Genomic DNA, 27,980 nt, shown 5'->3' with positions numbered 1-27,980 from the left:
TGGACATTAGCCACTGCTAAATAATCACTTATAGTTCTTAAATACTGTCCATACTCGATTAATACACTACAATGATCTTTCCATTTTACTGACTGGGTAATTATACAACAAAATCTGCTTTACCATTTCTTGGGGCAGGGTCTCCAGGTCTGTCTGAACTGTCCTTCTTTATTTGAATTACCTTCTGATACTTCCATAAGTCTGCATCTACTTAGTGGGTTACTATAGTCATCAGATTAAACTATGCTCTACACCTGGCGTTTTTCCCTTGTCTATTCTTGATCTGTTTTGGGCCACCCTTGTTTCTAGCTGCCGGTTCATAATATACGTCCGTGCTAGTATTCCATCAGAACTTTCAGCGAAGGCAGCATGTGTCGACATCTCATGCTTTAGTACCGGCAGAAATTCAGACATCGAAGGGAAAGGCGCACCTTCCGATATCGTACTGTCACCAAGAAACACCATCAGGAACCACCGGTCCACGAGAGAGGTCAAATCATCATCCAGCAAAACAGGCGAAAAAAAAAGCAATAGTGTGTACTTCCCATGATTTGTCTCTGACTCCATGGAGGTCAGAGGTTAATAATATAAGAATGTATGGAGAACATACTCTAAACAGGAATGGTAAAAAATTTATTGACTTTGTAGCTTATAATAATCTTAAAATAATGAATTCTTGCTATAAACATAAAGACATACCTAAATATACTTGGGCAGCAAGAGGATGGAAATCAGTATTAGATTACTTTATCTTGAATGAAAAGACATGAAAGTTTTCTATGTATGTTAGAATCCTTCACAGAGGATTTGAAATAAGTAGTGACCACTTCCTCATTAAAATTAAGATTACCACCTAAATGGCTACATATGAGTATGAGGACAGATTGAGAGAATGTAAGTTGCGGAGCCTGTGAATAGGAGGAAGAGGGGATATGATTGAGACATATAAGCTAGTCAGGGGTTGTTATCATCAGGCTATAAACTGTATACAGTTTCCAGTGATGGAAACTATAAAGAGGGTGTGAGCAGAGGAGTGAGGAGAAGGTTCTTTGCATGGAGAGTGGATTGCATTACCTGAGTGTGTTCAATGTAGGCACATTGAATAAGTTTAAGGCACAATTGGATGAGCATTGTGCGCAACAGCAATAGTGTTTACCTTCTACAATGAGTCTCTGACTTCATGGAGATCAGACGTTAATAATAATATAGGAATGTATGGAGAATTGTAAAAAATTTATTGACTTTGTAGTTTATAATAATCTTAAAATAATGCATTCTTTCTATAAACATTAAGACATACATAAATATACTTGGGCAGCAAGAGGATGGAAATCAGTATTAGATTAGTTTATCTTAAATGAAAAGACATCAATGTTTTCTATGGATGTTAAGAGTCCTCCACAGAGGATACGAAATAAGTAGTGACCACTCTTCCTCGTTAAAATAAAATTAAGATTACCACCTAAATGGCTACAAAAGGCTGGCTTGGTTGGCCAAGTGGTTAGTGTATCCACTCTCCAGCCAAAAGGCTGCAGGTTCGAATCCTGCTGTGGGCATGGATGTTTGTGATTGTCTGTGAAAATACTAGTGGTGGTGGCAGGCAGTAGATGGCATTGGTGCAGTTGTGGTTCATTGTAGTTGGTGGAGACGAAGAGTTGTAGAGTAGGTCCTCTACAACTCTCCTCCCTCCCTCGATGAGTAGTTTATGGACTCCTAGGAGGTGTCATATAATAATAAAATAACAAGAACAGAAAGAAAATTTAAAACAATTTTTTAAATAAAATTAGATTATTAAATGACATAAATATACAATGATTATATGAACAAATAATTATCCAATATTTATATAAAATAAAATGAAATGTAGAAATAGAAGGACTTAATATAAAAACAATACTAAATACAGCAGCAAATTAAAGCTTAGGAAACCAAAAAAATTCAGTGAAAACTAAAGATATGGGACAATACAATCAAAGAAATAATCAAAATGAAAAAAGAAGCATATCATAAATAGTTAAGCAGTAAAAGATTAGAAGATGAAATAGAGTATCAAAGAATAAGAGCCACTGATAAACGAAAAGTCAGAAAAGACATAGAGAATTATGGAACAAATTTGTTTCTAATTTAGAACGTGATACAAGAGATCTGGGGTGATGACTAATAGAAAACTAAAATTCAGGGAGCATATTGCAAAGGAGGTGAAGGTAACCCAGAGGATTGCTGCAATACTGAGAAGGACACTAACCTACAGAATAAAAGAGTTATCATTCCATTGTATAAGACCCTGATCAGACCACACTTAGACTATTGTTTTCAGATCTGATCCCCAGGATTTGAAGAGGATAAATTAACTGTGGAAAGGGTACAAAGATGGATGACAAAGATGGTTTCAGGACTGTACAATTTTGGTTATGAGGATCGGCTGAGGGAATGTGGACTGCAGAGTTTGGTGGATAGAAGAAGGAGAGGTGATATGATCGAGACTTTTAAACTGTTGAGAGGCAGTTACAGGGTGGACATTGGGGAGTTCTTTTGCTTGGTGGAACAGCGAGAAGGAGCAATGACAAGGGGCCATCCCTGGAAGTTACGAAAGAAAGCTGTGAGCAAGAGGAAGAGGAGTGGTTTCTTTGCATGGAGGGTTGCCTGAGAGAGTGGTGAGAGCAAGAACAGTCAATGAGTTCAAGGAATGGTATGATAGACTGTGTTTCCTAAGAAGGACCTCCCACAATGAATCTCTTGACTCCATGGAGGCCTGAATAATAATAATAATAATAATATAAGATTCTGAAACATTTCAGTACAGATACTAGAGAAAGCATAAAATTAAACACCGAATTGAAATTAGAGGAATTTCGAAAGTTTTGCTTACTTACTTACTTACTAGTCCTATTGTATGGAAGTGAAATCTGGAGAATAAAACATAAAGGCAAACAAAGATTAATAACAGCTGAAATGCAGTTTATGAGAAAAACTGCAAAGTATACTCTATTTGATCACAAAAGAGATGAAGAATTTATGAAAGAATTAAACCAGGAATCAGTAATAGAAAAAATAAAAAAATATAAACATAAATGGATAGAACACATTCAAAGAATGAAAACAGAAAGATTACCAAAACAAGTATTAAATTACAAACCATTAGGAAAAATAAAACCAGGACCTCCTCTAAAGAGATTCGATGATTCTGAGGCCAGAACAGGCAACCCTAGCCCTAAATCCTTGAAAAGCTGATGATGATGTTCCAACATAAAATGTGCATAAATTCGCATGGAGAAAAGATGCAAGAAATAGTGTCATCGACTGTATTATTATTATTGATAGTAATGTTTTCCCATGGGTTCAGGAAACAAGAGTATACAGAGGATTTGAAATTGGAAGTGAACATCATTTATGTTGACAGTTTTCCCACTTGGTTATATTATGAATTAAAGAAAGTGAATGGAGAACCTGTGGAACAAGTAAAACATTTCAGCTACTTAGGCACAATTTTTACTGAAGATGGTAAACTAAATATAGAAATAGACAACAGAATCAGCAAAGCTGGTATCGTGGGAAGTCAATTGAATAAATTCATTGGAATAAGAAAGAATTAGTCGGAGCACTAAATTAGCTGTATACAAGACTGTGTTCAAACCAATTTTAACTTATGGATCTGAGAGCTGGGTCAGAAGTAAAACACTTGACCAAAGACTAGAGACCGCAGATATGAGAGTCCTGAGAAAGATTAGAGGCATGAACAGATGGCATCAATGGCAATATCATATTAAAAATGAGGATATTAGGAAAGAACTTGACATTGTCAGCATCCAGGAATGCGTTAGCAGAGCTAATCTCAGATGGTATGGTCACTTAAATAGAATGGGAGAGGAAAGATTAGCAAAACAAGTGTTCTCTGCCAGGTTGGCAGGAAAACGACCCAGAGGAAGACCAAGATATAGGTGGATTGATACGGTACAAAGTGCCTTAGACGATAGAAATATAAGATCTGATAATGTTGGAGTCTTGACAAGTAACAGACTGATTTGGAGGAAAATTGTAGATAGGAAGTTAGTAATGATGTAATTTTTTCATGTAGTACTGTCATATCCTGTACACCCCTTGAGGGTACATGGCAGGAATTTGATGATGATGATGATGATGATGATATTCTTGGTTTCATCCTTTATCCATAAAGTGTAAGCAAATAAAGTTTGCACATGAAGTAACTTCATGACAGGACAACTTGTATATAGAGGCTAATGACTTCACATCAATGACCTTAGTATCCCATAATGCAAGGTACATATCTTTACAGACATGTATAATGCTATGCATTATGGGAAGGGCCACTACCCAAACCAGTTAATTTATAATATAACCAAGTGAAAAAACTTTCAACATCTATCTCTAATTCAGAGAATATTAGTAATAAGATGTGACACCTTTTGGCTACTTGTATATGGAAATATGACCTGCATTACTTCACCCTTGGTATCACTTCTGGGTTTGGGTCCAACTGAGGAGACCTCAATCAAGGTTGAAACTGGTCTGGGTAGTAACCCTTCCCATAATTATTTTATTATTATTATTATTATTATTATTATTATTCAGGCCTCCATGGAGTCAAAAGACTCATCATGGAAGGTCCTTTCTAAGAATCACAAGTCTATCAAGACTCATTGAGGGAGGTCCCTCCTAGGAAACACAAAGTCTATCATACCACTCCTTAAATGCATTGACCATTCTCACTCTCTCCACTCCATCAGGCAATGCATTCCATGGTTCAACCATCCTCCATGCAAAGAAACCACTCCTCACCCTCTTGCTCACCGTTTCCTTTCGTAACTTCCAGGGATGGCCCCTTGGCATGACTTCTTCCCACTGTTCAACCAAGCGAAAGAACTCCCCAATGTCAACCCTGTAACCACCTCTCAATAGTTTAAAAGTCTCAATCATATCACCCCTCCTTCTTCTATCCACCAAACTCTGCAGTCCACACTCCCTCAGCCGATCCTCATAACTAACATTGTACAGCCCCGACACCATCTTTGTTATCTGCCTTTGTACCCTTTCCACAGTTAATTTATCCCTTTCAAATCCTGGGGACCAGATCTGAGAACAATAGTCTAAGTGTGGTCTGATCAGAGTCTTATACAACGGAATGATAACCCTTTTATCTCTGCAGGTCAGTGTCCTTCTCATTATTGCAGCAATCCTCTGCGTTACCTTCACTACCTTCGCAATATGTCCCCTAAATTTCAGATTTCTATCAATCATCAAACCCAGATCTCTTGTCTCTCCTACTTCTTCCAGTTTAACTCCTCCCATAGAGTATGCAGCGTGTCCCAAACCTCAAGACCTTACATTTTGCTGCATTAAACTGAGATCCCATTCATTTGCCCATCTATCTAGCTTATTCAAATCCTCTTGCAGGGTTACCACATCTGCACTATTACTAATAACCCTTCCCAGCTTCGCATCATCCGCAGACAACCGAACATCCCCTTGCAATCCACGGACAATGTCATTGATATAAAGGTTAAACAATATAGGTCCCAGTACTGAGCCCTGTGGAACCCCACGTAACCGTCTGCCTCTTTGATATTGCTCCACCATACACAATTCTCTGATACCTATCGGACAGCCAATCCTGAATCCATTTGACCAATCTGACATCCGGACCCATGTGCTGCAACTTGAATATCAGCTTATCATGTGGCACCCTGTCAGATGCCTTTGCTAAGTCTAGGAAAATGGCAGTATATGCCTTTCCCTCATCTAATGCTCTTGTAACTTTATCATAAAAGGCTAGCATATTGCTAAAACAAAAGCGCCCCTTCACAAATCCATGCTGACTCTCACTGATAACATTACCCTTATCTGCCCAATGATGTATGTCCACAAGGGTATGTGCATTGCATAGTGGGATGCTAAGGCAATTGATGTGAAGTCATTAGCCTCTATATATAAGTAGCCCAGTTGTGACTTCACATGCAAACTTTGTTTGCTTACACTTGAATAAAGGATGAAACCAAGAATATAATTTCTTGGCATCTTTAATTTATAGTAATAACCAAGTGAAAAAAACTTTCAACTGACTTCTTAAATGTATCATCTTTATCAAAGGTATTCTATTTTTAAACTTTACAGACCATTCAAATACTCGTGGTTTCTTCTTCAATTGTGTTATTTAACATACAGATTTCATTAGCCTTTTTGCCAGGTTTGAATATCAATATTTCTTCACATACACTCTTATTTAGACTCGATCATCTTTTGTAAAACAAAGCTTATGGGACATGTCTCTCTCATGCATGTGTGTGCATGTGTACACATACATAAATGCATGAGAGAGACATAATTATGACTTATGTATCATTCATCTGATGCTTTGCAGTAAGTTGCTATTTACTTGCATAGCTGTGTGGACTTCATTCTAATAATGTATTACTCTGTTCTAACTAGTCAGAAACTTTAGTCACACTTAACTGACTGTAGTGCAGTTATGATGATAATTGGATGATTGGAAAGACCTGGGTTTAAACCTCATCTGGGATTTGAAGGATTGTTACAAAGGCTTTTCAACTGAAGATGAGTTAGCTCATACTGAAACTGGTTTTTCATTCTGTAAAACAGAAAAACTGGACAGAAAACACTCACTTAGCAAACATGATACATTGGCTTCATAGCTTTAGTTATTTGGTCATTATTATTATGTTTATTATTATAATTACATGATACCTCCAGGGAGTCCAAATACTCATCACAGGAGGGCACTCTACTCTGCCTTGCTAAATACATCTCACCTTCTACTTAATTCTCCTACTATGATACTACTACTATTATCAACGCCATCTACCTCCCATCATTACCATCAACATTACATCATCTACTGTTTATGTGCCTCATACAAAATATAGAAAATGCTTATTAAAAACTGCTCCATTAATGAGTTTGTGGCTCTATCATAGAATATACTTGTAATCCTTTCAGCAATTGCTATACAGATGGTGATGATAATCTACAAATATTGACTGTGGTCTTCCTGATATAGAATCATGATTTCATAGCCTTAGTGGTGACTAAATTGCATTTAACCACTGCTGAGCTAAATATAAATATATTTTATATTTATATTTAGATATTTAATTTTAATTCTGTTTAATTTTTTTTTAGATATTTAATAAATATCTTAGATATTTTTTAAAATATTTAACTCTTTTTATGTTTAGAGATGTAATTTTTTTTTTTTATCCCATAAATTGATAGGTGGAAACTGAGCCATCAACATCTGTGATGTGGCTAGCCCAGATAAGGGGCTATCATCATGTATATCTAGAACCAAAATCACCTTGTGATAAATTTTGTGCAAGTTTGGAAAATATATTAGAAGAAGAAGAAATCTGTAAGTCCAAATTTCATTTTTTTTTGTAATATTTTTATATTTGTATTTTATTATATTCTTTGTTTCACTTGTTCAAACCATATGTTGATTTGTTTGGCAGATGCTTTTAGTAGAAAACTGAATTAACTATGGATTAAGTCTAGACCAAAATAATAATCAGATTAATAGAATAGGAAGAAATATTAATAGGTAAATAAATAGTTACTTACCTCATCAAATGCATGTATATCCTTTTATACTACATACACCGATTTCTGGACTTATGCATGTTTTCTGTTGAACTGTTGTAAATTAGGATTATTTAAGAGATGACTAACTTATTTAGGTTAGAATCAATGGAAGAGGAAGATTATTTAACGAAATCGAAGCTTCCATGGAAACTAGTTTAGTGATGAATTTGCAAAGTAACAGAAAATGCTCCTAAAGCCACTATGAACAACATCACAAAAAAAGATATGTTAGTGAGGTGAGTGCAGAGAGGATTACAAACATGGAACCTTGCAAGGAAGTAAAGAAAGAAAAAAAAGTTGGATCTTTCTTATGAAGTGAGGTTTCGTGTATTTAATTTTCTGTAATTTGCAAGCATTTCTGCATTCACCTTAGTGGCATTATATTGTTCCAGTAGTTTTACTACTGGAGCCATTTTCTATTTCAGTTTTGAATGTCAGAGGGCAATTTTCAAATTCTTTTGTTATTATTATTATTACATGACACCTCTGAGGAGTCCTAGGCTCATCAAGGGAGGGCACCTACTCTACAACTCTCCGTCTTCACCACTTAATCGACCAACTAGAGCGAACCACAGCTACCAGTATGCTATCTACTGCCCCTAGTATTTTCACAGACATCCATATTTTCATAAACATCCATACCCAGTGGTTATGGATGTTTATGAACCAGCAGCCTTTTGGCTAGAGAGCAGATATGCTAACCACTTGGCCAACCAGCTGGCATTTTGATGGTAATAATTCTATTCCATTATTCTAATTGGGTATTCCTGAAGTTTGTCACATCTAACACTAATCCCAATTTCACACTATTTCAGTGGAAAAAGAAATTATTGACATTATTCCAGGAATCTTTATATAGTTCAAAGAAAGATATTAGTCTAACAGGGTAGATGGTTATAAGATTTATGATGTAATCTGAGGTTAATATTGATGTCACTTGTTGATTTGTGTGATAAATGCCTAAAGTTATTTATCATATAAATGAACAAGCAACATGGGGGTGGGGGAGTGCATGTCTGCAAAAAATATAGACAGTGGGAAGAGCTGGGTGATGTCATTATTAGTATAGCAGTAGCATTGGGTGACCAGATTTTCAAAACAAAAAAAAAGACATTTTGAATTTTTCAGCAATTATAAAAAAGGACAAAAACAAGACACTTCTGGTATGCTCTACATAAAAATGGAATAACATATAATTATAATTACAGTACACAGGACTGAAGTATGCATTATAATTATGGAGTATTAGCATTATCATTATCAACATGGATTTGTTAAGGGGTGCTCTTGTTTTAGTAATATGCTAGCCTTTTATAATAAAGTTACAAGAGCAGTAGATGAGGGACTTATCAACAAGAGCAGTAGATGAGGCACATGATAAACTGATATTTAAGTTGCAGCACATGGGTTTGGCTGTCAGGTTGGTCAACTGGATTCAGGATTGGCTGTCCGATAGGTATCAGAGAGTTGTGTATGGTGGGGCAGTTTCAAGGAGGCAGAGAGTTACAAGTGGGGGTCCCACAGGGCTCAGTACTAGGACCTATATTGTTTAACCTTTATATCAATGACATTGTCAGTGGATTGCAGGGGGATATTCGGTTGTTTGCGGATGATGCGAAGCTGGGAAGGGTTATTAGTAATAGTGCACTTGTGGTAGCCCTGCAAGAGGATTTGAATAAACTAGACAGATGGGCAAATGACTGGGATGTTGGTTTAATGCAGCAAAATGTAAGGTCTTGAGGTTTGGGACATATTGATGGAACGCTGCATACTCTATTGGAGGAGCTGTACTGGAGGAAGTAGGGGAGATAAGAGATCTGGAGTTGATGATTGATAGAAACCTGAAATTCAGGGGACATATTGTAAAGGTGGTGAAGGTAACACAGAGGATTGCTGCAATAATGAGAAGGACGCTGACCTGCAGAGATAAAAGAGTTATCATTCCGTTGTATAAGACCCTGATCAGACCACACTTAGACTATTGTTTTCAGATCTGGTCCCCAGGATTTGAAGGGGATAAATTAACTGTGGAAAGGATACAGAGGCAGATAACAAAGATGGTTTCAGGACTGTACAATGTTAATTATGAGGATCGGCTGAGGGAATGTGGACTGTAGAGTTTGGTGGATAGAAGAAGGAGAGGTAATATGATATGATTGAGACTTTTAAACTGTTGAGAGGTGGTTACAGGGTTGACATTGGGGAGTTCTTTCGCTTGGTTGAACAGTGGGAAGGAGTGATGACAAGAGGCCATCCCTGGAAGTTATGGAAGGAAACTGTGAGCAAGAAGGTGATGAGTGGTTTCTTTGCATGGAGGATGGTGAGAGCGAAAACGGTCAACGAGGTTAAGGAATGGTGTGATAGACTTTTTTGTTTCCTAAAAGAGACCTCCTGTGATGAGTCTTTTGACTCCATGGAGGCCTGAATAATAATAATAATTTATATGAAGACATTATTTCTTTCAAAATTGATGGTTCTTTCAAGATGCACTCATAAAAGTCACATGAAATGTCAAAGTGTGTCTTGATCACAATTATAGCTTCCACAGTCTTGGTGGAAGCTATAATCGGTTCTTTTCACCACAAAGAACTCATGAGAGAAAAAATTCTCTCTACTGCTGTGTTTGTGCCTGGGATTGCTATAACAAACGCAACAACTGGCAGCGTGTTTTTGTAGTGGATTAAAAATACCAAGAAATTATATACTTAGTTTAATCCTTATTCAAGTGTAAGCAAAAAAAAGTTTGTGCCTGAAATATAATCATGACTAAGGCAACTCATATATAGAAGCTAATGACTTCACATCACTTGCCTTAGTATCACATAATGCAAAGCACATATCTTTATGAATATGTATAATGCTATGTAATAATGATATTATACATATAATGATATGTATAATATGTATATGCATATCCGTAGGGATCACTACCCAGAGCAGTTTCGTCTTTATTTAGGTCTCATCACTGAGAACCAGACCCAGAAGTGATACTAAGGTTGAAGTAATAATTTCAGAAGTCATAATTTCCTATACAAGTAGCCAAAAGGTGTCACACCTTATTATTAAAATATGCTGGATTAGAGATAGTTATTGGAAGTTTTAGCAAAGTTCGCACCTGAATTATATTTCAGGTGCAAACTTTGGATAAGGATTAAACCAAGTATATAATTTCTTGGTATCTTTAATTTATAGTATAACCAAATGGTAAAACTTCCAACAACTATATCTAACTGTACCTTAGCACAATTGGAAGAATGATGATACGTTGTGCTCTTCGATTGGAAAGGTCCGAGTTCGATTCATCGTGACGAGACAACTCTTTGCAGGATTTTTTTTAAGCGCCTCCATAGCGCAATTGGAAGAACAACGGTACATTGCAGAACGATGGTATGTTCTGCCCATCGATTAGAAAAGGCCTAAGTTCGATTCTCGACGCGATGGGAGGAATCTTTATCTGGACACTTTTCAATCGAAGGTGAGTTAGCCGATCTCATACGGAGGTAGCAGGGTTTTTTCTCCCAGAAACTCACGTTTTTCATCCCACATACAGACAAATTGGCCCTTCAGAACACACGCAATTTACAGACAAAAAATACTGGTGGTAGTAGGTGGTAGATGGCATTGATGGAGATGATTCATAGTAGAGGTTCAGTGTAGTGGCTGAGTTGAGACAGTTGTAGGTGTCCTCCCGCGATGAGTCTTCGGACTCCTTGGAGATGTCAGGAATAATAATAATAATAATCCAGTATATTTGAATTTTATTTATTTATTTATTCGTATGGAGTTCTCTCTCTTTTCTCCCCTGTGCCTATTGGGGCAAGTTGAGCCCCCCCCCCCCTCATGGGGAGTTAAGTATTTTTGGCTGTAGATCCGTGTGTGTTCACGGGGCCGGTTTGCCTGCTTGCGGGATGAAAAACCCCAGATAAACTGGGGGGGGGGACCCTGCTGTCCACACCCAAGACCGGCTAACTTGGCCATGGGCTAAGGAAGATCCTTAAGCTCCTCACGTCGGTGACGGGAATCGAACTTAGGACAATCGTTCCCCAGGCATATGGTTGCGAAGCGCAAAGCCACTAGGCTAACTGCATGGACAGCATATTTGAATAATAAAGTGGGACACCTTTTGGTTACTCATATAGGAAATTATGACTTTGGCATTACTTCAACCTTCATATCACCTCTGGATCTGGCTCCCACTGATGAGACTTTGTTAAAGGTAGAAACCAGTCTGGGTAGTAACCCTTCCAATAATACATAGCATTATACTTTGTTTGCTTACACTTGGATAAAGGATTAAACCAAGTATATAATTTCTTGGTATCTTTAATTTATAGTATAACCAAGTGGTAAAACTTCCAACAATTATCTCTAATCCAGAGTATTTTGTAGTGGATGTTTTTTTCTTGAAACACCTTAAGCACATCACACCACTTTTTTGTCCACTTCAGTGTTTGTGTCCTTCCATCTTGGAGTTCACAACATTATTTATATGGCTGACTTCATCAAATAATTCATCTTCATCAACAATATTGAATATTTTGCTGTCAACATTACTGAGTGCTTTTAGGCTGCTTGCAACTTCAGCCCAAGTTAGTGGAGTTTGCAACTTAATCCAGTGAAATGCTTTCAATAGCTCGAAATCATGTCCATTTGCTTAAATATTCAAGGAAAGTATCATAAAATAAATTTGTTGTATCTAAAAATTCTTTTTCATCAAAGATGCCCTCATCTTTGAACTCTGAAATAATTGATGACATTTTAAATGTTTGAAAGTTCTCAGCTTTCTTATTTGTAATTTTCTGTCTGAGCAATTCCAATTCTTCTACCACTTCAGTTGCCAAAATATTTTCCCTTTCTATTTTCATTATTGTTGCTGAGAATATTTTCAGCTGGCTTTGCATGAAATGGAGCCAAAGTATTGATTGTTTGTAACTGAAAAATGATTTCAACAATATAGGGCATTTATCTTGTGATAAAAAGTAAGATCTGAGTCCATATATGCCAATAATCCTTAAACTGGTAGTAATGATAAATGATAACCATCTTGTTTGTACACTACCTAGAACACGCTTGTATTCAATTTCTATAAATGTGCAGAAATTCTTCAATTTCTCTACTCTCACAGTGTAAATGTGGAAATACTGAAATATTTTATTTACAATTGTTTCGATATCAATAGGCAACATATCAGCACTTGTCTGTACATCATTATGAACAACATGAGCAGCACAGCCAATAGCATGAATGTTCATTTTTAACATTCATGCCCTTTGTTGAGTCTTGAAAATACATTGTTGGAACCACCTCGTTTGTATCTACTGAAGTTGCAATTATCTGCAGAAAATGCAATAATTTTTCTCAGTCAGCCACTGTTTCTGCCAAATATCCAATATATGATTTGCAAGCAGTTCTGCTGTGTCTCCTGTTATTATTATTATTATTATTATTCAGGCCTCCATGGAGTCAAAAGATTCATCGTGGGATGTCCTTCCTAAGAACATAAAGTCTGTCAATACTGATCGAGGGGAGGTCCCCCCTAAGAAACACAAAGTCTATCATACCACTCCTTAAACTCATTGACCACTCCATCAGGCAATGCATTCCATGGTTCAACCACCCTCCATGCAAAGAAACCACTCCTCATCCTCTTGCTCACAGTTTCCTTTCGTAACTTCCAGGGATGGCCCCTTGTCATGACTCCTTCCCACTGTTCAACCAAGCGAAAGACCTCCCTAGTGTCAATCCTGTAACCACCTCTCAACAGTTTAAAAGTCTCAATCATATCACCTCTCCTTCTTCTATCCACCAAACTTTGCAGTCCACACTCCCTCAGCTGATCCTCATAACTAACATTGTACAGTCCTGAAACCATCTTTGTCATCCGTCTTTGTACCTTTTCCACAGTTAATTTATCCCCTTCAAATCCTGTTATGTTCTGAAAATCTATCACTTTAACCTGAATAGCTTTATTCGGGATGAAGTATCTAACAAGGACAGGCACCAACTTCAAATCTCTGTGGTTTGATGTGTGCCATAACTGACACATATTTGGCTTGTTTCAATTCAGTTGCTATTCCTCACATTACGTAAGGTGCCAGGACATTCGCTAAAATTGATTGGCACTTTGTTTGCCCACATGCAAATTTCTTTTGAAATAAATGTCTCACTATTGTAGAGGTGCAGTCCATTGACCTCAAAGAAAGATTATATTTCACTGCATGAAACTCCAACAAACCTTCTTGAGTTGCAAGACATTACTTTTGTCAGCTAATTTCCCTTTTGAATTTTTCGTGCAAAATGATGTAACATCTTGACTTGAACTGCGAGCAGCGGCTACCAATTTATGCTTTTGCTTCGTCAAATGCTGTTTTATATCAGAACAGCCTCCATGTTCAATTGAAAAAACCGAACGAACACAGTACAATGCAACTTGCTTGTTGCTTTTTTACCTTTCAAGAAGGGATATTCTTCTTTTAAATCCCGAGTGAAACTACACTTCCTTTTTGGTATGATAAAATCTGGATGAAATATCATCACCGACAATATATACTTGCTTTAACTTTCACAATTACTAACAGACCGGCATAAGAAGCACAAAACAATGGTATGGTAGACAAAGTAACTGTATTACCAACCAGATGCAGCAGTGCTACCACTAGTTGCAGCATTTTTGTCCTATTGCAGAGAGAGTGTGTTCATAATGGTTGATGAGATCAAAAACATAGCATGCATGTTTTTGATCTCAAGCTATCGCATGTCACTGGCTGAGACATTATCCTTTCCATATTCGAACATACAAGAATGAAATCATGCCACGAATTCAAAAAAGGGACAAAACAGGACTAAAGTTAATAAAAATGGACAATTGGCGTCCTGTTAAGATTTTGTTGGGACAACAGGATCAGAGTCTGAAAAAGGGGACATCTGGTCACCCTAGAGTAGCATGATCAAGAGTTAGGAAGATGAGCAGAATGTGGTGATAATACTACACTTCCTATACTCATCACCATCCTCCAAATCAGCTAATCTGTTGATTAGCAGATTTAGAGGATGATGTTGAGTGGATAGGGAAAGTTTTATAAATGTGGCTCCCACCAATGAAAGGTTTATTTGTGAACCTAAAGTATATTCGTACCATGGGTAGGTTATGGATTTTTTATTTATTTTTCATTTTTATTGATTTTATATATATATATTTTAATTTAAGTAGGTTTGGAAATCTTACACTAGAGACCAAACATGGAACTTTTTTTAAGCTACTTCAGGCCTCCAATAAGCAAGGGTGATGATCTCATACCAGGTGATGAAATCCATCTCTCACCTAAAGACATTCACACATCCATGCCCGTGGCAGGATTTAAACCCTGTAACCTGTTATTTGGAGGTTTGATACACTAACCACTTGGCCAACCACACTAACACTTGGAAGGCTAATTGATGTGAGGCAAATAAGAGTAGTAATGATGCCACCCTGGTTGGCTGAGTGGAAGCATACTAGCTCTCCAGTTAACAGGTTGAGCTCATATCCCACAATGGGCATTGATATTTGTAAATGCCTGATGAGCTTGTATAACTCCTTGAGTTTATTAAGCTTGTCTTTAAAAAAAAAGAGCAGAGAGCAGAAACAAAAGGAAGTAATGATAATGCAGGAGCATAGAATAGGGAGATGAAAGGTAAGGAGGTAAGTGTACTTACACTTCCTTCTTCATGAAGTACATGGGCTGACATGCCATCCAGTCCCACTGCTGTATTCACATTGATATTTTTCAGTATGCTGTGAACACCGTCTGTTCATCTAACTTAATTTTCATATGAATCTCTACTGCAACAGCAACTGTAAAATCTCCACCTGGATGAAACAACCTTGCAAAATGATCACTCAACAACTCAACTATTTTAAGTTTAGTTTAATCCTTTATCCAAGTGTAAGCAAAGAAAGTTTGCGCCTGAAAATATCTTCAGGACTGAGGTAAGGTGGTATATCCCCGGGCAACTCGCAGCAAAGGTGGACCAAGCTCTCATCACTCCTTGTCTCAATATCTCCCATAATGCAAAGCACATCTCCTTGCAGACATGTATACTGCTATGCGATAAGAGAAGGACCACTACCCAGACCGGTTTCAACCTTTATTGAGGTCTCATCAGTGGGAGGCAGACCCAGAGTGGTGATACTAAGGCAGAAGCAAAAAAGAGAGGTCATATCACCTATACGAGTTGCCAACCAGTGTACCACCTTATTATTAAATTACTCTGGATTTAGAGAAAGATGTTGGAAGTTTATTTTGCACTTGGTTAGACTATAATAAGTTTAGTTTAATCCTTTATCCAAGTGTAAGCAAACATAGTTTGCACCTGAAAATATCTCCAGGACTGAGTGCAAAATAAACTTCCAACTCAACTATTTCTTTTACCTCTCACCTTTTGCCTCTGTCACCTTTCTACCATCGTCATTGTTTAAAGTCATCTTACCATAGTCATTTTTCCACATACTTGATATATAACAAAAAAAGCCAAAGTAAATCGTTTGGATTTATTTTGATCTTCTTAGCTAATTTTCTCTCATAATCTGGTGCTAGCGTCGCCGTAGCACGTGGCAGTGAATTTGAGCTGTGCAGAAGAAAGTGATTTTTAATCGGTGAATAGTCCGTTTTTCTACGTTTTTGAGTGCTAAATTGTTTCTCTGAATACGAGTGTGCTTCAGTGGTTGTTTTTTGGAAGTTAGTTGCTGTCGCGATATAATATATTTTGGTACCGTCAGAATCGAACGCGTAACGGTGGAAGACAAAATGAAGCTAAGTTACTGTATTTAGTTATATTTCATTTTATTTAATTATATTTAGTACTTAAATGTTCTGATGTTTGTACTTTTTTTCCTCTTATTTATTAATTGAATAATTATTAAAGATTACGCTACTCGGCAGTAAGGAATGATGGTGGATTCAGCAGCAGTCGCAAGTGGCGTAACGCCAAGTCCTCTGCCATTTAAGAACTCAATTATTAGCAATATCATAAAGGACTTTGTGGCATGCAGTACTTGCGGCATGTATGCGTCTGAGGAATTACATATGTGGCTTGTTAAAGAGAGTGGAGAGCGTACGTGCGCAAAATGCAGGCAGTTGGAGGTAATAAGTACATTAGATATATCGATATCCGACTTTGTTGCTCCAGGAACGGGGAATGAATGTAGGAAGACAAGTAGTGTGATAGGAAAGAATGAGAAAATAATAGTTGATGGTGTGGAAGGTGTGAGTGACTGTGAAAGTTTAGGAGATGGTTTTGTTTAAGAGAGTGAATTTAGATTAAGAGTGACTGACCTGCAGAGGGAGATAGATGAGTTGAAAGAGGAGGTGGAATGTCTTGTGAATGACAGCAGAAGTATGAAAGATAAGATTAGGAGAATGGAAGAGATAAATGCAAGGCGAATCAGAGTAGGAGAGAGAGAGAATTTAGGGAGTATGAGTGAGAGGTATGGGGGTGCTAGAAGAGGAGAGAATGGAAACAGTAGAAGAGAGGGAATGAGAGAGAGGTATGGGAATGCTAGCAGACAAGAGGATGGAAACAGTAGGAGAGACGGAATGAGAGAGAGAGATATGGAAGTGCTAGAAGAGGAGAGAATGGAAACGCAAGGAGAGATGGAATGAGAGAGAGGTATGGGAATGCTAGAAGACGAGAGGATGGAAACAGTAGTAGGAGAGACAGAATGAGAGAGGGATATGGAAGTGCTAGAAGTGGAGAAAATGGAAACATTAGGAGAGAGGGAATGAGAGAGATGTATGGGAGTGCTAGAAGAGGAGTGAATGGAAACAGTAGAAGAGAGAGGTATGGGAATGAAAGACGAGGAGAGAATGGAAACAATAGCGAGGGAATGGTAAGAGGTATAATGTATGGCGACTCAATGATCCGTGGTGTTCAAGATAGGATGCGTGAGGAGTGTTTGCCAGGAGGAACAATAGAAAGGGTGGCTATGGCAATTAAGAGAGGTGAAAGGGTGGATGAGATGATTGTGATGGTAGGAACGAATGACTTGAGTGGTAATGTAAGTCGGGCAGCGAGAGATATGATATTTTTGCTTGAGACTGTACGGAAGAAGACAGAGAGAGGAAAAATAGTGTGCGTGTTGCCTAGGTATGATAATGATGAGCTGAGCAGAAGAGCGGTGATATTGAATGGCATAATAGCGAGAATGTGTGACAAGAGAGGACTGGTATATGTGGATGCTTGGAGTGCGTTTGAGGAAAGAGAGTAATTGTATGCGAGAGACCGTTTACATTTGAATAAGGAAGGATGTAGGTATCTGGAGAGATTGCTGTTCTGAACGAGTCAGTGTGTCCCAGGGAGGATGATAGCAGAGGTGGCCTCTTGTGGGAATGGATACTTGGGAGAAGAGAGACAATGTCAGGTAACACTGAGCCCAGTGGAGTCTAGAAGGGATAATGCTGGGTATAGAAACAGTGGCATTTATATGCTTTATACTAATGCCAGGAGTATCCGGAATAAGGGAGAGGAATTGGTGGCGCAGATAGCATCAGCCTGGCCAAAAATTATTGTGATCACTGAGACGTGGTTGACAGAAGGGGATATAACAACAGGAATAGAAATCGCTGGGTATAGCATTTTTCGTCAGGATAGGAGGGGAAAGCGTGGTGGTGGGGTACTGCTTATGATTATGATAAGTGATGACCTATGTCCTCTAAGAGTGGAGAATTTGGAAGGAAGTGAGACAAATGATTTTGAGAGCGTATGGTGTGAGGTAGAGGTAGGCAAGACAGGATATTTAGTGGGGTGTTGCTTCAGACCCAGGAGCACAGAGGATGGGGACCAGGAGATGTTTAGACAGTTGAGTTTGTCAAGTGCAAGAAGAATGATTGTTATGGGAGATTTTAACTTCAGTAGTATAAATTGGAGAGAGGAAGATGCATGTAGCAATAGGGGAATGGAATTTCTAGAATTCTTGAGGGACAAATGTCTTAGGCAACATGTAACAGAGAGAACAAGAGGTTCAAAAGTTTTGGATTTGGTTATAGCATCAGAAGAGTTGATAATAACTGAGTTGACGTCGGTCCCACCATTTGGAGAGAGTGACCATATGGTGTTGACTTGGAAAATGAATAGACATGCAGGAGTATCAAAGAGATGGGAACTTATGTGGAATTATAAGGCAGGTGATTATAATAGTCTTAGACGTCAACTTCGGGAAGTTTCATGGAGGAAGGAATTGGAAGGCCGGGATATCACTAGTGCGTGGGAAATTGTGAAGGAATATTTGTTATCAGCAATGGTAAGTTGTATACCACGAGTGAAGAAGAGGACGCAATTTGGAGTAAAGTGGATGACAAACAATATTAAACAGGAATTCCATGCGAAAAAGAGGCTATGGAAGAGATATAAGGAGACAGGTGAAGAGATGCATGAGGAATATAAGACACAGGCCAGAAGAGTGACTAGTGTAGTAAGGAAAGCGAAACTGGAATATGAGAGGAGATTGGCCCTAAGATCCAAAGAAAATCCTAGGAAATTTTTTAGCTATGTGGCCAGTAGGAGCAGAAATGACTGTGGAAGAATGATATTGTGGGATAAAAATGGGAATAGAGTGACTGATGCAGAGGACATAGTGGAATTGTTCAATGAACACTTTATTGGAGTATTTCATCCTAGAGAAGTCAGTTTTAATGCTAGAGGGATAGGACTAGTTCGAGCTCTGGAGGTGCAGGAGGAGAGAGTGTTTCAGATACTGAGTACTCTGGATGTCAGTAAAGCTGTGGGACTGTATGGTATTTCACCACGAGTTTTGAGAGAATGTGCTAGGGAATTGACAGTGCCTTTAACGTGGCTTTTCAATGAAAGTCTGGCTTTGGCAAAGGTGCCCAGGGAATGGAAGGAAGGTAAGATAGTGCCATTGCATAAGGGTGGTAACAGACTAGAAGTGTCTAATTATAGGCCAGTCTGTGTGTCAGCAGTAGTTGTTAAGAGCTTGGAGAAAGTAGTGAGGGACCGTATACAGCATTGGGCAGATGAGGGTAATGTTATCTGTGAGAATCAACATGGATTTGTGAAAGGACGCTCTTGTTTTAGCAATATGCTAGCTTTTTATAATAAAGTTACAAGAACATTAGATGAGGGAAAGGCATATACTGCAATTTTCTTAGACTTGGCGAAGGCATTTGACAGGGTGCCACATGATAAGCTGATATTTAAGTTGCAGCACATGGGTCTGGATGTCAGATTGGTCAACTGGATTCAGGATTGGCTGTCTGATAGGTATCAGAGAGTTGTGTATGGTGGAGCAGTTTCCAGGAGGCAGAGGGTTACAAGTGGGGTCCCACAGGGCTCAGTACTAGGACCTATATTGTTTAACCTTTATATCAATGACATAGCCAGTGGATTGCAGGGGGATATTCAGTTGTTTGCGGATGATGCGAAGCTGGGAAGGAATATTAGTAATAGTGCAGATGTGGTAGCCCTGCAAGAGGATTTAAATAAGCTAGATAGATGGGCAAATGAATGGGGATGTCAGTTTAATGCAGCAAAATGTAAGGTCTTGAGGTTTGGGAAACATCGATGGGATGCTACATACTCTATGGGAGGAGTTATACTGGAGGAAGTAGGGGAGACGAGATCTGGGGTTGATGATTGATAGAAACCTGAAGTTTAGGGGACATATTGCAAGGGTGGTAAAGGTAACACAGAGGATTGCTGCTATTATGAGAAGGACACTGACCTGCAGAGATAAGAGGGTTATCATTCTGTTGTATAAGTCTCTGATCAGACCACACTTGGACTACTGTTCTCAGATTTGGTCCCCAGGATTTGAAGGGGATAAATTAACTGTGGAAAGGATACAAAGATGGATGACAAAGATGGTTTCAGGACTATACAAGGATAGTTATGAGGATCGGCTGAGAGAACGTGGACTGCAGAGTTTGGTGGATAGAAGAAGGAGAGGTGATATGATTGAGACTTTTAAACTGTTGAGAGGTTGTTACAGGGTTGACTCTGGGGAGTTCTTTCGCTTGGTTGAACAGCGGGAAGGAGTGATGACAAGAGGCCATCCCTGGAAGTTACGAAAGGAAACTGTGAGCAAGAGGATGAGGAGTGGTTTCTTTGCATGGAGGGTGGTTGAACCATGGAATGCATTGCCTGATGGAGTGGTGGGAGCGAGAACAGTCAGTGAGTTTAAAGAGTGGTATGATAGACTTTGTGTTTCTCAGGGGGGGGACCTCCCCTCGATGAGTCTTGACAGACTTTATGTCTTAGGAAGGACCTCCCTCGATGAGTCTTTTGACTCCTTGGAGGCCTGAATAATAATAATAATAATCTGATTTGGCCTTTCTAACCATGCTGGTCATCCTTCTTGCTTGCACTTTGCTGCTCATGAGTATGCTGTGATCAGCATGCTCACGAGCAACATTTTCTTTTTTTTAGCAGTTCTTGCTTTATATCTCTACTCATCCACTTAATTACCACTTGATTTAACCTCCTGACTTTTGGTATGCAGTGTGATACTGCTTTTTTCAAACAATCTCTGACCACTTCCCATGCACTACTGGCATTCTTTCCTTGTAGCTTCTCAAGCCATTGTACTGCTCCAAGATGATGCCTAAGTCTGTCATAATTACCAGCTTTATAGTTTAACATAAACACTTAACAGAGAATTCCACGTGTTGGGGAATATGAGGTTCAAGAGTTTTCGGCCTAGCATTCGAGGATCTGATTGTAACTGAAGTGTCATCCTTGCACCTGTTGGATAAAGTGACCACATAGTCTTGACTTGGATGATGGAATAGATAAGCAGAAATATCAAGGAGAAAGGAATTCATGTTGAATTATAAGGCAGGTGATTATAATAATCTTAGAAATCATCTTTGGAGTGATTCATGGATATAAGAATTGGAAGGAGAGAGAGAGAGAAAGACAGTGCATGGGAACTATTGAAGAAATATTTATTAGCAGTAATGCAAATTATATACCTTAAGTGAAAAACATAACGTGTTTTTATCAAGTGGATGACTTAAAATCAAGCAGGAACTGCAGATGAAAAAAAAAATAAAAGTCGAGGATAAGAGATGGAGAGTAGTTGCATGAGGAATACAACTCAGGCCAAGAAAGGGATTAGAACAGTAAGGAAGACAAATCCAAGGAAAATCCAGTGAACTTCTTTTGTTAGAGGTATTATCTTTGATGGACAGCATTGATTTGCTAAAGAGAGGTCATCTTTATTATTAGATGATATTTTTAGTAACCTACTTATTAATGCATTTTTGGATCAGCAGGTCCTGAGTGGCTGTATTGGTGGAATTGGATGTAGTCCTTGTATTTGGATATCCTGATATTGGCTGTCCTGCCTGAGTGGCTGTAGTAGGAAAGTTTGCAACTGCAAGGGACCTGGTATAGTCCTGGTAAGTCTAGGGGATGGGGCTAGTCTTGGTGGAGCTGGTAAGAGATGCCAATTTCTTATGTGGTCTGTAACTAGTTGTAAAGTCATATTTCCTGAGGATTTTTGTTAATTTTTTGGTTGTGCCCCAGATATATGGATTTTATTAATGGATTTTTGGTAATCCATATATTGGGGGGGGAGGGGGGTCTAGAGTTATATGTAACTTCCACATGCAAGAGGTAACCTTTTTAAGGAGCCTATAGAGTGTTCTGATTTGTGTGCTGGTGGGATCATAGTGAATGATCTAGAAGTAAAGAGGCAAGCTTACATGCCACAGTTCAAACCCACTGTGGCATTTCTCTTATCCACTTTGGTAATTAGTATTCTGTTGTTACTTTTAATCTCTTGCAGAACTTAAAATTCTTTTTTTGATAGGTTGCTTTTTTGGTGGTATATGTTGGGTGAGAACACTGGCTACATCCAGGCTGGTGTTGATGGCAATATGTTTGGGAAGGCTGTGGATACCTTGTTCTACTTATATCATTATTTCCTCTGCAGCAGTTTTCTTTGGTTCTATTGCAAAGTTATGGCCACATACAAGTGTGCTAATTGCTTCAGGAAGATATGTTTATTACTGTGTTAGGAGGTAGTTGAGGTTTGGAAGCTGAGTTTTTTTTGCAGACTTTCAAATTTCTTAATGTGCTGATATCGTTGAAATTCTTTGAAATTCTCTGTCTGCTGAAGCATTTGAGATGTCAGAGAGAATTGTCCAAAGGTCGACGTTCAACATCGTGGCAAGCTCTTCTTAGTGCCTGTGTGCACATATTTTTGTTTTTGTGATCCCTGATGATGGCAATGTAACAGTGCAGAAATATAGGAATGTATTAATGAAAGTTTTTATAATTAATATTCTAGTACACATTGTTATTTCCTGAAAAATTAAAAGCTAGTGTTTAATCTATTTTACACGGTCTGTAGTCATTGGCTAAAAAAAGTGTTTCAAAGGTCCCTGGCCCAGTGAGTAAGTGGTTTGAGGATATTATAGTATGCTTTTGGGATGGGCAGTGTGATTGCTTATGTAAGTACCTTCCTGTGTACATGTGTGTGTGTGCGGGGGGGGGGGGGGGGTAAATGGAAAACGATAATGAGTCATTCAGAAGTCTTGTCACTAGTATATCTAGAAAGGGATGATAATTATTACTTTTTCTACAGTGAAGTTTATTTTTGAATGCTAGCTGCTGATATGTGCTAAAAATATATTGTATGTCTGGACCATGAGGCCAAATGGTACAGCCAGACATTGGTTCTTGTGGAGTGCTTGTTTGCAGAATGTTTCATATAGAAGTTGGCTAGTGCAGTCCTATCCAGCTCTTTATATATTTTTCCTTTCAAGAAGTAACCAGAAGAAATGTTGAATTTGAATAATTCAGTTATATTAGAAGGGAAATGACTTAATAAAATCAAGGGTCTCTGCCAAAGGTACATTACTTCACAAAGTGCAATGAATTTTTTTATAAAAGAGCGAGAGTTATCTGTGGGTGGGTGTGTGGGGGGAGAAGTGATTTGGATAAATGTTTGGTTAGTTTAAGTGGGGCTGTCTATGCTATCAAATATTGGATGAAGGGTGTTATTACTTGTTAGGACATTAGTTCTTCTGTGTCAGTTACAAATTGTCACAGTTATAATTTGTGCTCTGATGATTCTGGATATAAAACTATCAAAATGTTAGTAAGTTCAAAAAATTAATTTAATTTTTCATCTCTTGGTGTTTTTTATACCGTGAAGCACTAATATGAATACCGAACAACACTTAAGCCTTTCAAGATGTATTTCATAGGGATCATTATTCTGTCCATTATTATTCTTAATTTTTATCATTTTATAGAAAAAAAAAAGTTTTGAGCATTTGGCTTTATTCCCTTTTTTATAGATGGGTACTATGAGCGCTCTATTCCAAATATCTGGAATTCGACTCTCTGACCAAACCTTCTGAACTATGCAGTGTAGCCACTGTAAAACTTTTATACCTCCATATTTTAGTATTTGTGGTTGAATATCATCTACTCCAGATGCCTTTTCACATTTCAGGTTTGTGATAATTTTTTTTTTACTTCAAGTGTAGATATATATTCCAGATAGCATTCCTGTTGAGTGTTTTCTACCACCATGCTGTCACTGCTTGTTTCATTTAGCAATGTTTCAAAGTAATCATTCCATACATCAAGAATATCTTTATCCTCAGTTTTTAGGTCCCCTTTATCAGGATTAAACTAAATTTATAATCATTCCATACATCAAGAATATCTTTATCCTCAGTTTTTAGGTCTCCTTTATCACTTGTAATTCCCTTTACAGTACTCTTTTCTCCATTTCTGAGCTTTTTCAATAGCCTCCAGAATATTTTACTACCTTCCTGATATTTATTTTCTATGTTCTTACCAAATCTTCCCATGACTTTTGTTTAGCTAATTTTACACAATGCTTTGCTTTCTTACATTTTTCTCTATATTCCCTAAGAGCACAAGCTGACTTACTTGCCAGGAAATTTATATATCCCTTCGTTTTTTCCTTGACTTCCTCTCTAACTTACTGAGTCCACCATGGAGTTCTGATTTTTCTATCCTTGCATATTACTTCACCACATGCCTCTCTGGCTGAATCAATCAAAGTTTTCTTCATGGTTTGCCACTGAATCTCCAAGGTTTGGTTCTTGTTTTCAAACCCTTTCAGTTTTTCTTGAATAATGTTTGTGTATTTAACTCTGCAGTTCACATCTGCTAGCTGTTCAACTTTGATTCATTTCAAGACTTTCTTACACACCCTCCTTTTCAATATGAAGTTCAATTTTATCTTGCTAAACACTAAATGATGATCACTTCCTATTTCATATCCTCTATATACTCTTATGTCCTGAACCAGTGGGAAATCATCACTGTTGACAATAACATAGTTAGTGAGAATTTTCTTATTCCTTGCATCTTCCCTCCAGGTGAATTTTTATGTTGGAACATGGGGTTAGTAATAACTAGTCCATGTCCTGAGCAGAAATCTAGCAGGTACTTACTATTATTATTAGCTTTGATCTTTTCTCCAAATTTTCCCAAAACATTTCTATATGTCTGGTAATCATTTCCTGTTCTGCTATTTAGATCTCCAACAAGGACCAACTTTTACTTTTTTTTGAGTCAGCCTTCTCTAATGCCTCAAAAAATTCCACTTCTTCCTTAATAGAACCTTCTGTAATACAATAAGAACAAATAAGTCTCATCGTCCAGTTCCCCATATTGCTTGCCATTCAAGAAGATTATCCTCATATTTGGTATTTAATATTATTGCCTCCTTCTTTTCCCTGATTGTTATTTCCTGAATATAATATCTTGAATTTGTTGCTTAGAGAAAGATATTTGTCTTCTTTGTTTCAGTAAAATAACACCTATTATGTCAATCTGGTACTTATCCAATTCTTCTGTTAGTCCCATTTCTTTTCCATTGATGCTTCTTGTGTTGATGGTGCCAATCTTGACCTCCGCTGTTGTTGAGTTGAGGTTTGTTCTAGTAGCTGACTTTTCGCTGTTCGCCCTGGTTCCCTGATGAAAACAAGGACCTTGTTTAACCAGGCAACAACCCAGCCAGAATGAAATTCCATCATGTTGTACCATCATTATGAGTTGTAGTTTAAGCTAATAAAAATACATAACGATTTAAAATTCAGTATGAAAAAAATCTTGACATGTTAAACATTTTCAAAATATTATGTAATAATAATTTCATGATGATACTGTAATGTTCATGTCAGTTTATTTTTTAATTCATCACATGTTTTTTAGGCAGCTCTATTTTTTTTACTCCACTATTTTCTACAGTTTCTAGTAATACGATGGCCATTTCAAAAGTTCTGCATGCTATACTCCTGTTGGTAAACTAGAATTTAGTTAACAAAATGCATTTATAGGCATTCAGTGTAATCTCCATTTTGTCTTATTAATGCTGCCCACAGTTGTTTCATTTCTGTTGACAAACCTTTTTTATTGATGTGCTTGAAAAGTCTGATCACTTTAGTGAAAACCTCATTAATGGCAGTAAAGCATTTCCCATGGAGTGGTTCTTTCAATTGAGAGAACAGATCAGTCTGTATTGCTTGTGTCAGGACCAAATAGGAGTGAAGAAGCACTTGCCATCTATACTTTACCATGAGATCAGACACTTCACAACATGTGGCATTGCATTGTCATGCAAAATGCACATTATCCATCCCGAGTCAGATTTTTTTCTCCATTTGAAACCTCATTTTATGGAATAAGAACACCAGAAATGAAACAGAAAATGAGCACAAAGCATTTGTGCCATCTCATTGGTCACCTCATGCGTGCATGTAAAACTGTTGAAATGACTCTTGTGTATTTAGATGTAAAAAATTAAACTAAGAACTATATCAGTGTTAGGTATTATGACTTCTCTTATACCATGGTGCTATGATATTGATGCCTGAAGGTCTCCTTTCACCTGTATTGTAATTGGAGACCACTATATATTTGCATTTCTTAGGAAGTGCATACTTAAAGAAATAATTTACAATAATGATCATTGACTTAAGGAATATTTTTTTAGCGAAGAGCGATCAATCTTACCAGTAAGCAGTATTTAATTACATCTGAATTATGCTTGCAGAATGTATAATATGGAGGAATTTTTTTTATAATCATTATTACTTTTCTTTTCCAGTACTCTTTTCTCCAAAGTTCTGGAATCTCTCCTATTTGCCTGGTGAAGATGAAGATAATTTAGCCTTTGCTGCAGGAGGAGTATTCAAATAACATTTAATGATTATAATTTAATTTGCTTCCAAAAAATTAACACTATATACTAGTATATAGTGTTTTATAGTATATTAGAATATAGTGCTAGTATATAGTGTTAATTCTTATATTCTCACCATGGTGAGAATATTAGAAACAGTGTTAATATATTTCTTGAATAAAGAGATGTTTCAAAGCAGTTACAGATGTTTTACGTGATGGTCACACAGTACACACTGCTGCTTTAATACTTTCAGCTTTACCTCATCTCAGATTGCAAAGCATCATCATCAAAAGTGATATTTTGAAATCAGTTTTGCTTGTTGGAGAGATGTGCTGTTATTTTTATTTTAATTGAGAGTCATCATAATTATTATTATTAAGTAACGCCTTCAGGGAGTCCAAAGACTCATCGAGGGAGGGCACCCACTCTACAACAAACCACAACTACACCAACGCCATTTACTGCCTACTACCACCACTAGTATTTCCACAGACATTCGCAAACATCCATGCCCATGGCAGGATTTGAACCTGCAGCCTTTCGGCTGGAGAGCAGATATGCTAACCACTCGGCCAACCAGGCCATGTTATTTTCATTTCCTGATGTATATATGTCTTCTGCAGCATGTGATGGAGGGAACAAGAGTTTGAGATTTGGTCATAGCATCAGAAGAGCTGATAATAAGTGAGATGACATCTCTCCCACCAGTTGGTGAGAGTGACCATGTGGTTTTGACTTGGAAGATGAACAGACATGCAGGTGTATCAAAGAAAAGGGAATGTATGTGGAATTATAAGGCGAGTGATTATAGTAGTCTTAGGTATCAACCACCATGTTGATACCTAAGTGGGATGACAAACGATATCAAACAGAAACTGCAGTTGAAAAAGAGATTATGGAAGATATACAAGGAGAGGGGTGGAGGACAGATACACGAAGAATATAAGACACAGGCCAGGAGAGTGACCAGAATTGTAAGGAAGGCAAAACTGGAATACACTAAGATCCAAAGAAAATCCTAGGGAATTTTTTAGCTATGTGGCCAGTAGGCGGAGAAACAATTCTGGAAGAATGATATTGCGGAATCAAAATGGGAATAGAGTGACTGATGCAGAGGACATAGTGGAGTTGTTCAATGAGCACTTTATTGGAATATTTCATCCTGGAGGAGGTTTTAATACTAGAGGGATAG

General features: G+C 37.7%; 1 protein-coding gene across 1 annotated transcript in view; it reads left to right on the top strand.

Annotated features, from left to right (window-relative positions):
* The window catches only part of LOC150102008 (uncharacterized), a 93,237-nt gene extending 66,302 nt beyond the window's left edge, over positions 1–26,935 (top strand). Inside the window, exons 6-7 of the mRNA XM_090400884.1 lie at positions 7,249–7,384; positions 26,711–26,935. Coding sequence (XP_090257010.1) covers positions 7,249–7,384; positions 26,711–26,802 — 228 coding nt within the window. The 3' untranslated portion in view covers positions 26,803–26,935. The remainder of the gene's footprint in view (positions 1–7,248; positions 7,385–26,710) is intronic.
* The last annotated feature ends 1,045 nt before the right edge of the window (positions 26,936–27,980 follow it).

This window comes from Typopeltis vanoorti, chromosome 11 (genome assembly GCF_054136105.1).
Source record: "Typopeltis vanoorti isolate ZY-2024b chromosome 11, IOZ_Tvanoo_1.0, whole genome shotgun sequence".
Taxonomy (NCBI): domain Eukaryota; kingdom Metazoa; phylum Arthropoda; class Arachnida; order Uropygi; family Thelyphonidae; genus Typopeltis; species Typopeltis vanoorti.
Note: the sequence above shows the minus strand (reverse complement) of the source record. Positions and strands in the feature narration are given on the sequence as shown.